Below are 14,654 nucleotides of genomic sequence, written 5' to 3'. Positions count from 1 at the left end.
GCTCTTTTACCCTGCTCCAAGAAAGTAGAGTACCTCAATAACCCCGCTCGTGCTTCCTTTCCCAGTCACAATCCATGACTTACCTATCAGAAGCCTCAATTTCGGATGCCATCGCTGATGTGGGGCAGAGCCCTTTTGTGCCACAATGAAGGGGCTGAAAAAATTTGAAGTTTCATATTCGAGGCAACCCAGAAGTTACAGTGCTCCTAAAACAAAACAAGAACAAAAAAAGAAATTATAAAAGCACCTTACTACCCCTGAGCACACAACCCAAAATTGATAGCTTAAATACTCCCTGTGTTTAATGCTACCTTCTTCCCAGTGTCTTTAATGCTTCTATTACTTTAGAGGCTAAAAGCACCCACTTGGAAAAAGAAAAAAAAAAGAAAAAAAAAAAAAAAAAAAGAAAAAAAAGGCTGCAAAAGGCTAACAGAGTCCCTTCCTTGAAATGAAAGGAGAGCCCTCACCCGCATCAATCCCACAAGGGGAATAAATCCCCTTGCAAAAGGCTGGGGTTAATATACCCCTGGCCGGGCCCGCCTCTCCTTCCCACGATTCCCAGGAAAAGGGAGGGGGCAAATACCACGAGGTATAAAAGCCCTCAGAGGAGCTGTACCTGCTTGCATCCTCTGGCTTAAGTGTAAGGTGAGTAAAGGGCTGGAGAGAGGAAAAATTTCTTCAGGGAAATGATAATGCCTTCTTTTTTTCTGCAACTGCATCAAGTGAAAGGGCAGAGGCTGGGTAAGAAATGAAACTTTATGTTTTGGCAGCACAGACAGATAAGTGATATAACTAGTTGTTAATTGCATAATTGTTCCTTAGTGATTACTAACTAGTATTCCACATGTAACTAATTATGTGAATGGCTTTACTCACATCAGACTTAAGTCAGGTGAGCTAACCAGCTGCAGCTCATTTGAGCTTTTACCCCTTATGTTATTTGCCTCCTTCCTGTTCCAGAGCATCTTAGAAAGGACAGGTGGGCCTGGCCAGGGGTATATTAACCTCAGCATTTGGCAAAGGCCTTCATTCTTTTTCTGGGATTAACTAGTAAAAGAGCCCTTCTCTTATTTCAATGAAGGGAATCTTTCAGTTTATTTCAGCTTTTTTTTCAACAGGTGCTTTTGGCATCTAAATCGCCAGAGGCAGTGAAGAAGATAGCATTGAACAGAGTGGGTATTTAAGTTAATGATTTTGGGTTGTGTGTCAGGGATGGTAAAGTGCTTTTTCTATTTTTTTTTTTTTTGGCTTTGTTTTTTAAGAAGCATTGTAAATCCCTGAAATTCCAGGCTGTGTTAAGTATGGTACTTCGGACTTTTTCAGCAAATTCAGTGTGTTGCAAAAGGGATCTGCTGTTGGGGAGGCTGAAAGTTTGGTAAGACAGTTTCACAGCTATGTAGGCTTGGCAGAAAGACGTCTGAATGTAGAAACTGGGGATGAGGTAGAAATGGAAGCAAGTTTTGATATGGAGTAAAAGATGTTTTGCTGAAACAGTGATCGCTGAGTAACTGAGAAGGCAAAGGTTGGAGATGAGTTGGAAGGAGATTTTTAGGAGTAGGACAAAGGTATGTGACTACAAACAAAGACATGTTTTTCACCAATTAAATAAGTCTCAAGAAGAGCATAAGTAAATAGAAAAAGTGTCTTTGCCAAAAAGAGAACTATGGCAGGCAAACAAGAAATGTTGATGTAGCAAGAAGAAGAGAAGTCTGAGAATTTTCCACTGAAAGCTTAAATTGTAACTTACTTATTCTTGTGATTGGATAATAATGACTAGAATATGGTGATGGTAGTAGCTATGATAGGCTATAGGCAAATGTAAAGGTATTGGGTATGGTGCTTATTGGTTGTTATGTGTTAAGATACTCTGCAAAGAAAAGTCTAGAATGCTTTGTAACTTGAACAGAAAGCGGCTCCAGGTATGCCCACAGCTGGAGCTGGCAGCTGTAGGGCTGGCTCTGGATACCCGCTCCCTGAACTGCTGTAACTTCGCCTATGCAATAAACAGCTTTCAAGAGAGCCTCCTGAAGTCCAGACATCCTTCGTGAAACTTTCTCCTATAATCTGCCCTGTGTCAGAGATGATGTCTCAGATTGAGGCTTTCCAATGGGTAAAGGGGAGGATTGTGACTGGGAGAGGGAGGGTGAGCGGGGTACTGGGTTAGGAGTTACGGTGGAGGGGTTTTGAAGGTAGCACAGTGGGAAATGGTGTCTGTTTGGGGGCCATTAAGGCTTTTCCACAGGCACAGAAGATGCATTTACGTGTCTTATGGCACGTAAAGAAAGGCCACGTAGCTTTGTCTCTCGCTAACCTGGGTGCCCATTGTAATAACGACCGCAGCCTTAGACTCGGGATGAAGCCTTAGGCTCCAGGACCCCGGCACACTTGCGACAGGGCGAGTAGCCATCTTGGTGTTTGGCCCATGTGCCATTAAACTCGTGCATTGATTTTGGTTTTCTTTACCGTAGCAGACCAAGAAGCTAACCGGTGATCGTGGGGCCTTCTGAGATGGCCGAGGCGGACTCGTTTCATGTCCGACGTGGATTCATGTCATCGGTTATCTGAAAGATAAGTCGGAGGCCACGAGCCCCAGATGGGATGATAGCAGGGTAGTGGGTTGGAAATTCCTGGGAGAGGTTTAAAAATTAGCAGAGGGGAAAGGGATGCTCTCTGAGGGGCCTCTTAGGACAGCTAAAGGGAGCGGCTCTACTTTTGATTGCAACCGTTGGGTGTGCAGGGCAGAGCAGTTCTAGTCTGTTGTGTGTTGTCTAGCGTGTTTATGGGATCCCATGGCTCAGATATCTCTGCTTTTTCCCTTGAGGGCCTTATCCCGAGTGTCAGCTGTCATCTATAGGTTCTTGAATGTTTGTGCTTCTCGGCACGACGCCGATATCGTTCGTTCTTTACCGGCGGGCTTGGCCACATCTAGGAATTGCATCTCAGAAAAGACCTCGTTCCCGGCCGTGTTGCTGTCCGTCCTTTCCAGCTGTGAGCTATAGTGTCCTGGGGCTTATAAGACCATAAGGATATGGGGAGCATTCTGAACACAGCATTGTCTCTCAGCCGTCTTGATCATCGTGACCGACAGCTCTTCTAACGGGTCACTCTGTTACAGTCTTTTCTTCTGCTCCTTAGAGCCTCTTCCATCCACCGTTGCCGTGCCATCGGTCATCTTTTTTGGCGTCGTCTCAGTCCTCGCTGTCATTCTTCTTCCCGAGAGCTATTTTTTATCATTCTCTTGTCATGCTGCTTGTAGCATAATGTCTTGTTTGAGTTGGTGTTTAGCTTGGAACTGCTCTGCCCTGTGGAATAGAGTGAGGAGTAGGTGGAATAGAAAGAAGATTTTACAGGTAACCTTGAGCTTTGCCTAGCCACCCGAGCTGCACCTCAGACAGAGCAACCATGGCTGGTCTATTCAGGGGTGGGCTGAGACAGCAGGTGCACCTTGCAGTCCTCTAGGTATTTGTCTTAATGCAGGCTCTTCTCGGATCTGAGGAGGTTTGCTTTGAGAAATGAGAACTTGGGAAAGGTTAAGCTTTCCCTGTGTGTCTGAGTGACTTTGACAAATAATCTTTTTGCAGAGACAGAGGGATAGGATGTAAACCCGATACGAACGGAGGAGGCCGGAGGACCGCGGCACCCAACCCCTGAGCGGCGGCCTGACTTTCAGCTCTGTGTTTACCTCATCGTTTGGCTTTTCCTTTAATTCTGAAGATGCAAAGCACTCGGCACGGCTGGGTATCGGCACCGGGGGGACCGTGAGCCCGGTGAATACCGGCAGCCGAGATGAGTATTGATTCCAGCACACAACTGGGTGCTACCAGAGTTGTTGTATTAGCGATGGAACTATAAGCGTCCTTTGTTTTCTGTGTTTTACAGGTGGTCTGCAGAATTCAAACCACTACTCCAGTATGACAGAGACCACTGCAGAAAGAGGTCGCAGTGCAGCGGTTTCAGAGGGAAGTTAAACTGGCAGTGTGATGCTTTCGGACCCTATGTCGGTACAGGACTTTGCATTTTGATTTGGCCCTTCTCCTCCAGGAAGGTCAGTTAGTGTTCAGCTTTTCAGGGGAGGTGTGAATGGTGGCTGTGTTACAGCATTGTTCTTCGCCTTTATTTCCAACAGGGAAAGCCAGATAGCAGCAGTCAAGTCGATGGAGCGAGGTGAGTGGCGACCCGTGGACAGGAGCTGTTATTGTTTGGGTGTCAGGTTCTGGTTCAGCTCCAAGCATCTGTTATTGTTTGAGTGTTTTAGGCCATCTGCTCATTATGCTGAACCCCCTCGCTGACCAGCCGATGGACCCGGTTCGCCACTCTCGGGAGCCCTCCAGAAGTGTTACGGGACTCTGCGACGAAGCCTTTACCTTTTCCATTCAAGGGTACTGTCCAGGCAGCCTTTGGCACCGGCCGAGGAGTTGCGGTGAGTCGGGGAGCGAGGGAGGGAGGAAAAGCAAGGGTCAGCTCAAGTTTCAGCAATGCCACATTCCCTCGTCTCCTCTTAACCCAGGCATACCCTGCGACAGCGGCGTCAGCCTCGGAGCGCGGCCGAAGCGTGCGGCCCGAGGAGCCCGGCCTTCTTACGAGACGGTGAGTACAGGAGTTGTGGGGTTCTGACCCAGGTGCCGCTCAGTTCGTGCTCTGATGTTTGGTTTGGTTTTCTTTGTTGTAGCCGGCTGAGAGAGAACAGCCTGGCAACGGCAGGAGCTTCCTACACGGCGAGGCAGCCTTCGTTTGTGCCCGACAGGGATTCACATCTCCGGATGGCCGAGAGATAAGTCAAGGGTTACAATCCACAGAGGGGGTGAAAGCGGTGTGTCGGGTCAGGGCTTGCCGGGAGGGGTTTTTGAATCAGCTTTGGAGATGGGGATGTTCGAGAAGGGGCCCCTTAGGCCCCTTTAGGGCAAAGTCTCGCCTTTGATCACAGTGCTGAGGTGTGCAGGGCAGAGCAGTCCCAATGTGTGTCACTTGTCTATAGTGCATTCTCTGTCTTCTGGGCGTCTTGCGTGTCTTTTCCCTTAGCCCTTTGAGGGGCTTATTGGAAAGGCCGGGGGTCATTCTCAGCATCTCTGATCTCTGCGTTCCTTGGCTCGGCGCTGATAGCGTCGAACCTTTGACTCGCGTGCTTGGGGGCGCACTCGAATTGCACCTCTGTTTAGAAGCGTCGAGTCAGACTTCTTTTCAGGTCTTGTTCTGAGCTGTATCGACAGCTGTGCACCACAATGATGCATTATAGCAGGTTAGGACTCGTAAGCATGCAAATACAAGTGGAGGGTTCCACCTGTACGGTTCTCAGGCATCCATCTTTGCGGTTCTCAGAATAAGTCCTTCTGTTTGCATCTTCTTCCTCCAGTGTTCTTGGAGCCTCCTCGGCTCACCATCGGTCTGGCCTAGGTCATGTCATTTGGCATTCTCTTGATCCTTGTGATCGTTCTTCTGTCTAAGAGTTTTCTCTCCTTGTCATGTTCCCTTGTTTGTCATCTCCTGTGTCACGGGTGCCTGCTTGGGTTTGGCCGGGAGCTGCTCTGCCCTGCTGCACAGCCTGGCATATGGGTGTAATAGGACAAGGCCCAGGGAGTTAAAATCTGTAATGTAAGGTGTAGTTTGGCCTCTAGATGGTATTCCTAGATTGACCCAGGATGGCTGGAGCTGTTAAGTTCTCATGCAGCCCTTTGAGTTTTGTCATCGCTTTCTTTCAGATGCAGACGGATTAAATCCGTGGCAGAGCACCCCATGCAGGCTGATGGGGTTCCTGCAGGAAGGTCGGTTACCGTCTGGTTTTGCTGAGAAGGTGTAAATGGTGGCTGTGTTACAGCATTGTTCTTTGTCTTTATTTTTAGGAGGTAAACCAGATACCAGCAGTCAAGGTCGATGGAGCGAGGTGAGCAGCAACTGGTGGGCAGAAGGAGTTGCTGATGCTTGGGTGACACCTTCTGGTACAACTCTAGGCATCTGTTACTGTTTGTATGTTTTAGGCGGTCCACTTGTTATTATGCCGAACCCCCTCGCCGACTGGCAGATGGACCTGGCCCGTTGCCCTTGTGAGCCCTCTGGAACTATTACGGGACTCTGTGATGAACTCTTTCCCTTTTCCCCTCGAAGGTGCTTTCTGGGCGGCGTTCGTCAACGGCCGAGGAGTTGCAGTGAGTCAGGGAGGGAGGAGGAGCAAGGGTCCGCTCCGGTTTCGGCAATGCCGCGTCACCTCGTCGCGTTTTTATGCAGGTATACCCCGCAATGACGGCGTCGGCCTCGGAGCACAGCCAAAGTGTGTGGCCCGAGGACCCCGTCTTTCTTAGGAGACAGTGAGTAGTGGGATTGTCGGGTTTTGGCCCACGTGCCACTAAGTTCACGCGCTGATGTTTGGTTTTCTTTATTAGAGCCGAGTGAGAGACAACGTCCTGGCGGTGGCAGGAGCTTCCTGGAGCGCGGGGCGGCCTTCCTTTGCGCCCGAGGAGGATTCACGTCCCTGGATCTCCGAGACATAAGTCGAGGGGATGAAAGCGGGGTGTCGGGTCGGGGCTAGCCGGGCGGGATTTTTGAATGAGATTTGGAGGCGGGGATGTCCAAGAAGGGGCCCCTAAGGCCCCATAAAGGGAAAGTCTCACTTTTGATCAGAATGCCAAGGTGCACAGGGCAGAGCAGTCCCGGTGTGTGTCACTTGTCTATTGTGCGTTCTGTAGCTTTTGAGCATCTCGTGTTGCGGGTCTTTTGTCTCTAGGCCTTTGAGTTGCTTCTGGGAAACGCTGGGCATTATTCTCAGCATCTCCGCTCTTAGCATTCTTTGGCCCGGCGCTGATACCCTCGATCCTTTGACTTGCGAGCTCAGAGGCACATCGGAATTGTGTCTCTCTTTAGAAACATCAAGTCGGATGTCCTTTCTGATCTTGTTCTGAGCTGTACTGACAGCTGTGCACTGCAACGATCCATTATAGGGGATGAGGACTTGTAAGAATCCAAAGATAGCTAGAGGATTCTACCCGTACGATTCTCGGGCATCTGTCTTTGCGGTTCTCGGAATAAGTCCTTCTCTTAGCATCTTCTTCCACCAGGGTTCTTAGAGCCTCGTCGGCTCACCATCAGTCTGGCCTAAGTCATCTAATTCCTCATTCTCTCGGTCCCTGCCATCATCTTGCCAAGAATTTCCTCTCCTCTTTGTGTCCCCTCGTTTGTCATGTCCTGAGTCACGGGTGCCTGCATGTATTTGGCCCAGAGCTGCTCTGCCCTGCTGCACAGTTTGGCGTATGGGTGTAATAGGACAAGTCTCGGGGACTTGAAATTTGTGATGTAGGGTGTAGCTGGGACGCTAGATGGTATTTCTGGATTGACACAGAAGGGCTGGAGCTGTTAAGCTCTCATGCAACACTTTGACTTTTGTCATAACCTTGTTTCAGATGCGGACGGATTAAATCCGTGGCAGAGTGCCCCATACCAGCTGAGGAGGTTCCTGCAGGAAGGTCGGTCACCGTTTGTGTTTGCGGGGCAAACGTAAATGGTAGCTATGTCACAGCACTCTTCTTTGTCTTTGTTTTTAGGAGGTAAAGCCAGATATCAGTGGTCGAGGTTGATGGAGCAAGGTGAGCGGTGACCGGTGGACAGAATGAGTTGCTATTGCTTGGGTGTCAAGTTCCAGTACAGCTCTAAGCATCCATTGTTGCTTGTGCATTTTAAGCGGTACATTTCGAAGATGTCCCTGCCCAGGGTGCCGAGTGGGCGCAAGCTTAAGGTCGAAGTGTGGCATACTTCAATTGGAGCAGGGAGCTTGTGGGTTTAGAGTCCCTTAGCGTGTTTTTTTGCTTTGTTTCTTTGCAGGTGCTGCCGCTGCCCTGGACGTGCCAAGGAACAGAGGCGAACAGATGAGTCGGCATGTAGGTGGGGCAACTAATAAGCGAGCGGTATGCGGCGGCTCGCTGAGCGTGTACATTTTCCTATTGCAGGTATCCTCCGGGAAATCCCCAGAGTCAAATGAAGATTTGAGGTGAGCTGGGGCGGCGGTTTGGAGGAGCCCCTCCATGATTACTCTTCTGCAGTCACGTTTCCTGTTCTGTCATCTTAGCTACCGTGAGCAGCTGCAAAGCTGAAGCTTGGAAATGGCAGGTAAGCGATGAGCCTCGGCAGTTAGGAGGGAGCGGGGCGTTGTGGAAGGGGTCGCTTTCAGGCCGTCTTGTTGCAGTCTGAACTTCCTTTCTGCATCTTTGCAGCCGCCGAAGAGGACCGCAGAGAGCGTATCGACGTCTGTGGTGCCCACGTGTTCTTTTCCGTTGAGGATGGATTTTGCCCGCTCATCTTCCAAAAGCTAAGTGTTGGGACTGGTGGTCGGGAGTAGTGAAAAACCTTTGGAACCGCAGGAGGCAATTTGAAGTTAGCTTAGAGGAGAGGGCTGTAGCGGGACAGGCCGCTGGGAAGTAAAGGGAGAGGGTTTCTCCTCGGCATCGCCCAACCCTTCACTGGGCAGGGCAGTTCTGACCTGTCTCTGCATTCTCGCGAGCTTCGCGTCATCGGCCTTCTTCGAGTCTCGATGTCGTGGGCGATCTTTTTGCCTGGGGAGCTCGCCTTTGGGTCCGGAGCAATCGGCCCGGTCACTCGGTGGTTGTCGCCTCCTTCTCTAGGCCTACCGAGCTTCTTGAGCATCCTCTTAGCGGCTTTGTCGCTAACTTCTCTTAAGGAGTTACGTTGCACTGTCGCGTGCTATTGCCATAGAGCTGCCTTTCCGTCGGCATCATCGGTCTCTGGCTCATCTTGCGCTAGGAACCTTGGGTCCGTTAGGTGAAACTGCTGGGCGATTTCGAGTTGTGTCTATGTTAAGCGGTTTGTGTCTGTCATGTTGTTTGTGTGCATCGGCTTCTGTGTCACAGGGCTTTGTTACATCTTGATGCTTTATTGGTGTTGTTCCGGGCCGTATTGGCCATACTCTACTCGCATACATTCCCGGATCGGGCTTATTCCCGCCTCTTTACCTTTTTACTTTTGGAGACTGGAGGAAGTACACAAGATGTTCTCATCTGTTTTCCTTCTCGGTTTCGGTACTGCCTTCTTTTCGCGTGCCATTCCCTTGGACTTCTATAGGGAGGGTATCAGACCCTCCCCACGTGACTGCGGTAGTTCGGTAGGTTCTGTCGCCTCGAAGCCTATTGGGCTCGAGAATTAACCTTCCAGAGAGTCATCTCGAGCCCTCGCATCATCTTTGCTTATATTTGGTGTGCGCCGCTCGGGGTCAGAGCCGCCCTGCCCCGGCACGTAGAGTCACGGTTAGGTAGAACAGTTACAAAACTTAATGGTTTGTCTCTTTTCTATGGGGTTTTGGGCAGAAATTTGCGGGCTCTGCGTGGGGATAACTCCTAGCTGTCGGCCGCTCGTGGACTGCCTCACGTTGTCTCGCAGGTCCCCGAGGCAGCTTCGGCTCTCCGCAGTCACCGAAGCTACTGATTTTCCCGGAATGTACCGTTCGACGTTGAGGAACGGCGGCCAGCAGGTGTGTCGAAGCGTCTTTGTCAGTAGAGGGTTTTGAGTAAGGGCTGCAGCGTGGGTGTAAGCTGAAGGGCGTGTGACTGCATTTGAGGGTTTGTCTGTCTGCGTCTGCTTGTGTCTGTCTGTGAGAGTGCGCGCGTGGAATGGTTCTAACCTTGTGTGGATGATTTTTGCCTTTCAGGTTTTTTCAAACCTAACCCTAACCCTTTGCCAGTTTTGAGGGGACAACTGGGGGTGCCCTAGTTCCCGGCAGCTTTTGTCTGCGACGTTCACAATTTTAGGAGGTGGAATCCTGTTATTGCCAAAAGCAATATCCCCTTTTGTGCCGTGGGCACCTGGCTGCGAACGATGGCTCCTTCCTGCGGGAAGGAAATCCTGGAAACCCGGTTTCTCAGGGACAGGTGAGAGGTAGCTCTCGAGGGGTCAAGTCCAGCCAGAGCCCTGAGCTGCCCAACTTCCTTTCCTGTGGAGAAGAACCATCCTCCCAGCCGGGCCCCAGGTGCCGAAATTTCTGCTCTGCCTCGGAATTTATGTACGGGCCGGGACCGCTCCCTCGTGAGAGACCGGTTGTCGGGGCGCGCGTAGAAGCGCTGCGAAATGTACGGGAACAGCTTGATTTAAACTCTTAGAATGCTGAGTGTTGGGCTTTTCCTTCAATTTAATCCTCTGAAATGAGTGAAAATGGGGTGGTTTTCCTCAAGTTAAATTAAATAAATGGGTTCCTCCCTTTAATTTAATCATCTAAGATATCAGAAAAAAAGAGTTTTCACTGCTCTTTCTATCTCTCAAATGATGGGAAAAGGGGGATTTTTCTCTCCATTTCAACCCTTAAGAAGGAGGGACAACAGGGCTTTCCCTTTAATTTAGACCCTAATATGATGAACACGGAGGGCTTACCCTCAATCTAAACCCATAAAATGGCATGGTGAATGTTTTTCCCTTATTTTATTTTTAGCGAAAACAAATGGAAAATGGGATTCTCTGACAACTGGTATCCCTAACATCCTGGAAAAGGCAGGTTTTCCTTCAATTGATACCCTTAAAATTGCAAGTGAAGGGAGATCCTCCCCGGTTTAAATGCGGACAACAACAGAAAAAGGAATTTTTCCATTTATTTAAACCCCTTTTTCTCGTTGTATCGGCCGTTTTATTCTGGAGGGGCTGAGGGCACTTCAGAGGGACTGGGGGTGTTAAGAGTGCGCAACAATAAGAGCAATGCACTCTTAGTTTAATAAATGAAATTTATTAGTAATTATGCAAGTAGAATGTGAGCAAAAGCAGCGCTGGGTGACAGGGGAGTCTCCACTCCACTAACTGCCACGTTTTCTAGCTTGTACAGAGTCCTTATATACGGTTTTTCTTCCGCTTTTCCTGTCTTTCCAGGTGGTTGTTATCTAGTTTCTCTGCGCATGTGCGTTGTGTTGCTAGGGGGTCTTCATCTGCCTTCTGGTGGTCGTTGAGGCTGAAGTCAGAGGTCTTCCTCCATAGTCCTCTGGATGACCCCTGTTTTTCTCTCCCATATTTGGTATTTTATCTCTTTACTTACATAACATAAGCGGAAGCAGTACATATTTGGCACTACATATTTTACAGGCTGCAATGGCACATCTTTGGCAATTCATATTGTTCCGGATATATGGGCTAATTCTGCAAGCGTATCCTCCTTCAACCACAGAGGATAACTTGTCTACCTCCATAGTTTAATAAACAATTGCAGCTTTTAACAGGGGGCACTGCGGAGAGACTGACAAGATGAAATCTGAAGGGTAAAGGAGAAAGATTCCCCCTATGCCCCCCCCCCCCCCCCGCTGCTCCGCCTGCTCAGGTGCTGCCCCTTGGCCTTTTCTTTGTCCCTCGGCATTTTGTTGGAGCTACGTTCCATGACCAGGTACATCCGGGTGCTCCCCCAGCCCCTGCGCGATGTTCCAACCATCCTTCCTTGAGAGGCCTCCCGGGACTCCCCGCTCGGGCCCTGCCCACCAGCAGCTCCCTGCTCCCGTCGGCCCAGATCCGCCTCCCCGCAGTCAAGCCCCAGCAGCAACCGCCCCCTCCTCATCCTCGCCGGTCAGACCGGGGGCCACTGCACGGGGTGGACGCGAGGGGGGGCGAAGCCGCGCGCGAGGAGAGGCGGGCGTGGGAATTCCAGGTCGGGGGAGAAAGTCGGGGGATTTTTTTTCCGAGAAAAAGCACGACCGCCGCTGCGGGCGCCACGCTGCCGTAAAGCATGGCTACCGCCCCGCCGCTCCTGCCGCGCTGACGTAAAGCATCGAGCCAGCCGCGCCGTGCCGACCAGGCTGCCGTAAAGCGCGGGGGAAGATGGCGGCGGTGACGGTGTGGGAGCCGCGGGCCGCGTCAGGCCCCGCCGGGCTGCACCGGGAGTGGACGGCGGAGCCCGTCAGCACCGGCGTGAGTGGGCCGAGGGGCGGCGGGGGACCCACTTGGAGCGCTGCGGACTCGCGATGGGCGAGGAGGGATGGAGATGTTACGGCCCAGGAGAACCCGCCACGGGGTGGAGGGGGCGGGCTGGGGGGCAGAGGGTCTCCGATGTGTGGCTGAGGCTGGACTTGGGGCTGGGTACGGGACAGAAGGGGCTGGCGGAGCGGAGAGTTTCCCAAAGGGTGCGGGAAGGGGAATATGGGTCAGAGGGACCCCCCGGAGGGGGGTACTATGGGGCACGGGGTGGTTTCTCTGGGGAGGGAGGAGTTGCTGTGGGTCGGGGAGTTCTGCGGGAAGGGGGTTTCTGTGGGGCGCGGGGTAGTTTCTGCGGGGCAGGGGCTGCTGTGGGGCAGGGACTCGCAGCGCAGCCCCTCCCTTCCCTCCCCCCAGACCACCATCATGGCCGTGGAGTTCGATGGAGGCGTCGTCATCGGGGCCGACTCCCGAACCACCACCGGGTGAGCGCCACGGGCCGTGACGTCCTCAGTGACCTCACGGGGAGTCCCGGATCCTGTCATGGGGTTGTCACTCTTGTCATGGCGTCACCGTGACGTCACTGGGAAGCCACCCCTAAAGCTGTGGGCAGGGTCCCAGATGTCTCAGGTATCAATGTCACACCTGACAGGCATTTTCCATCACCAAAATCATCTAAGAATCCTTTATTTATGTGGAATAAGTCCTGCAAAAGCATTCTCAGGTTGAAGCTTGTGTTCTCGGTCCCAGTCTTTGGATTTCTCTCCAGGGATCCCATTTTTCAAACCATTTTTCCTCTTTTCAGGGGAGTTCTCAAATCCCAGAGAACCATTCCCCGGTGTGGTGGTAAAAATTTGATTTAAATCCCGTGTGTTAAAATTGCCCAATCCAAAGGGTTTCCTGAATCCTTCTCTGTCCCATAATTCTCAATTCATCTGTAAAATACGGGACGCTTCCCACACTATCATTGTTATAAGTTTGGGTCCATTATATGGAAAAATTCTTTCCGATGCCTCAGATCTTTGAGCAAAACCTGAATTATTTTTATTGATTCCATCCTGGTAATCTTATAAAATCCGTTTCCCAGCGTTTCCCGGGGCTTATCCCGGGCTTTCTGGGATTTCCTGCCCTATTTTTTTTTTTTTTGCTCATTGGCACAGCAAATGCCACAATGTCCCTTGCCTGTAAAACCCGGCGCTTTGTGCCCAATGAAATTCCGGCATCTTTTTGGGACCGACGCCTGCTTTCCGGGGGTTTCTCAGCACCTCCAGCTCGTCGCTCCTCTTGCGGTGTCACCCTGGGGGGTTGTTACGGGAATATCACGCTGCTGTCACCCAGTGCCTGTTGCTGTGGTGTCACCTCCAGCTGCCGGGGGGCCGTGGAGGTGACATCACCATGGTGTCCCGCAGGTCCTATGTGGCCAACCGGGTGACGGACAAACTGACCCCCGTCCACGACCGAATCTTCTGCTGCCGCTCGGGCTCGGCAGCCGACACGCAGGCCGTGGCCGACGCCGTGGCCTATCAGCTGGCCTTCCACAGGTATCCCCCGTGGGCGTGGGGCAGGGCCGGGGGGGCTGTGGGGCCAACCCCCGGCCCCACACCTGGCCCTGCCCCACAGCGTGGAGCTGGAGGAGCCGCCACGGGTGCGCACGGCCGCCCGCCTCTTCCAGCAGAGCTGCTACCGGTACCGTGAGGAGCTCAGCGCCGGCATCATTGTCGCTGGCTGGGACCCGCGGAGGGGGGGACAGGTGCGCTCCCTTCAGTCCCGGTGTCCCCCTTTTGTTGCCCTGCAGCATTCCTCTTTCTGCCCGAGCATGTCCTTGTTTCCACCCTGGAGTGTTCTCCTTTCTGCCCTGGAGCGTCCCTCCTTCTGTCCCATAACGTCCTTTTTTCCGTCTGGGAGCGTCTCGCTCTGCCCCACGTCTCCTTCTGCCTCCCGGTATTCCCTTCTCTGCCCCACAGCACCTACTTCTGCCCTTCAGTCCCCCCTTAGTGCCGCACAGCCCCCTCCTTTGCCCCACAGCACCCTACAGCCCCCCCTGTGCCCCCCAGGTATACATGGTGCCAATGGGAGGGCTCCTCCTGCGCCAGCCCTTCGCCGTGGGGGGCTCGGGCAGCTCCTACATCTATGGATTCCTGGACGCCACGTTCCGGTCTGGGATGAGCCGCTCCCAGTGCCAGGAATTCGTTGCCCGTGGTGGGTTTGGGGGATACTGGAGAACTTGGGGGGGCGGGGGGGGGTGGAGGGAAGGATCCTGAGAGGGATCTTGGGATCCTGGGAGAGGATTTGGGGGCACAGAGGAGTGTGGCTGGCATCGAGGGGTTTGGGGGTGGCCCGGGAGTGGATTTGGGGAACACGGAAGGGTTTGGAAGGTCCTGGAAAAGGATTTGGGGGCACAGGGGAGTTTGGGCAGTGCTGAGGGGTTTTGGAGTGTCCCAGAGGGGGATTTGGGAACACGAAGGTCTTTGGGGGTCCCTGACCCATGTTCCCCCAGCGCTGGCCCTGGCGATGGTGCGGGACGGCTCCAGCGGAGGCGTCATCAGGCTGGCGGCCATCACCGAGGAGGGGGTGGAACGGACAGTCCTGGCCGGCTCTGACCTGCCCTGGGGTGATGGTGGCCCGCCTGTCTGAGGGAGAGCTCCTCCTGGGACCCCCGAATTTGGTGGGGGAAACAATAAATGGCTCCGCTGCCTCTGCTGGATGTTCTTGGGGTCCGGCTTTGGCATCCCCTCCTGTCACCCCTGATCGGGGCGAGGCCACACCCACAGTGCGACAGACAC

General features: G+C 52.5%; 1 protein-coding gene and 1 long non-coding RNA gene across 5 annotated transcripts; both read left to right on the top strand.

Annotated features, from left to right (window-relative positions):
• Window positions 1-5,660: 5,660 nt before the first annotated feature.
• Window positions 5,661-10,625, top strand: LOC125319280. 4 transcript variants are annotated; one of them, XR_007200644.1, is made up of 9 exons: window positions 5,661-5,878; window positions 5,973-6,140; window positions 6,220-6,299; window positions 6,375-7,451; window positions 7,530-7,571; window positions 7,807-8,091; window positions 8,196-9,466; window positions 9,644-10,061; window positions 10,418-10,625. It is a non-coding gene; the product is annotated as an uncharacterized LOC125319280 (long non-coding RNA). The 4 variants fall into 4 exon arrangements; XR_007200646.1 differs by lacking the exon at window positions 10,418-10,625 and having other exon boundaries at window positions 8,196-9,100; window positions 9,303-9,466; window positions 9,644-10,207; XR_007200643.1 differs by lacking the exon at window positions 10,418-10,625 and having other exon boundaries at window positions 9,644-10,207.
• A 1,056-nt stretch (window positions 10,626-11,681) lies between these two features.
• PSMB6 (proteasome 20S subunit beta 6) lies at window positions 11,682-14,575 on the top strand. The gene is made up of 6 exons (XM_048290398.1): window positions 11,682-11,868; window positions 12,289-12,356; window positions 13,281-13,412; window positions 13,492-13,621; window positions 13,926-14,070; window positions 14,369-14,575. The coding sequence occupies exons 1-6, from the start codon at window positions 11,779-11,781 to the stop codon at window positions 14,503-14,505; spliced, it is 702 nt and encodes a 233-aa protein (XP_048146355.1). The 5' UTR covers window positions 11,682-11,778; the 3' UTR covers window positions 14,506-14,575.
• Window positions 14,576-14,654: the final 79 nt, after the last annotated feature.

The sequence above is a fragment of the Corvus hawaiiensis genome, chromosome 39, assembly GCF_020740725.1.
Source record: "Corvus hawaiiensis isolate bCorHaw1 chromosome 39, bCorHaw1.pri.cur, whole genome shotgun sequence".
In the NCBI taxonomy this organism is placed as follows: Eukaryota; Metazoa; Chordata; class Aves; order Passeriformes; family Corvidae; genus Corvus; species Corvus hawaiiensis.
This window is presented reverse-complemented; position numbering and strand designations above follow the sequence as displayed.

Coding starts and splice junctions, on each gene's coding strand:
- PSMB6 (XM_048290398.1), top strand. CDS start 11,779: ATGGCGGCGGTGACGGTGTGGGAGCCGCGGGCCGCGTCAGGCCCCGCC. Junction 11,869..12,288: donor CGGAGCCCGTCAGCACCGGC/GTGAGTGGGCCG, acceptor CCCTCCCCCCAG/ACCACCATCATGGCCGTGGA. Junction 12,357..13,280: donor GACTCCCGAACCACCACCGG/GTGAGCGCCACG, acceptor GGTGTCCCGCAG/GTCCTATGTGGCCAACCGGG.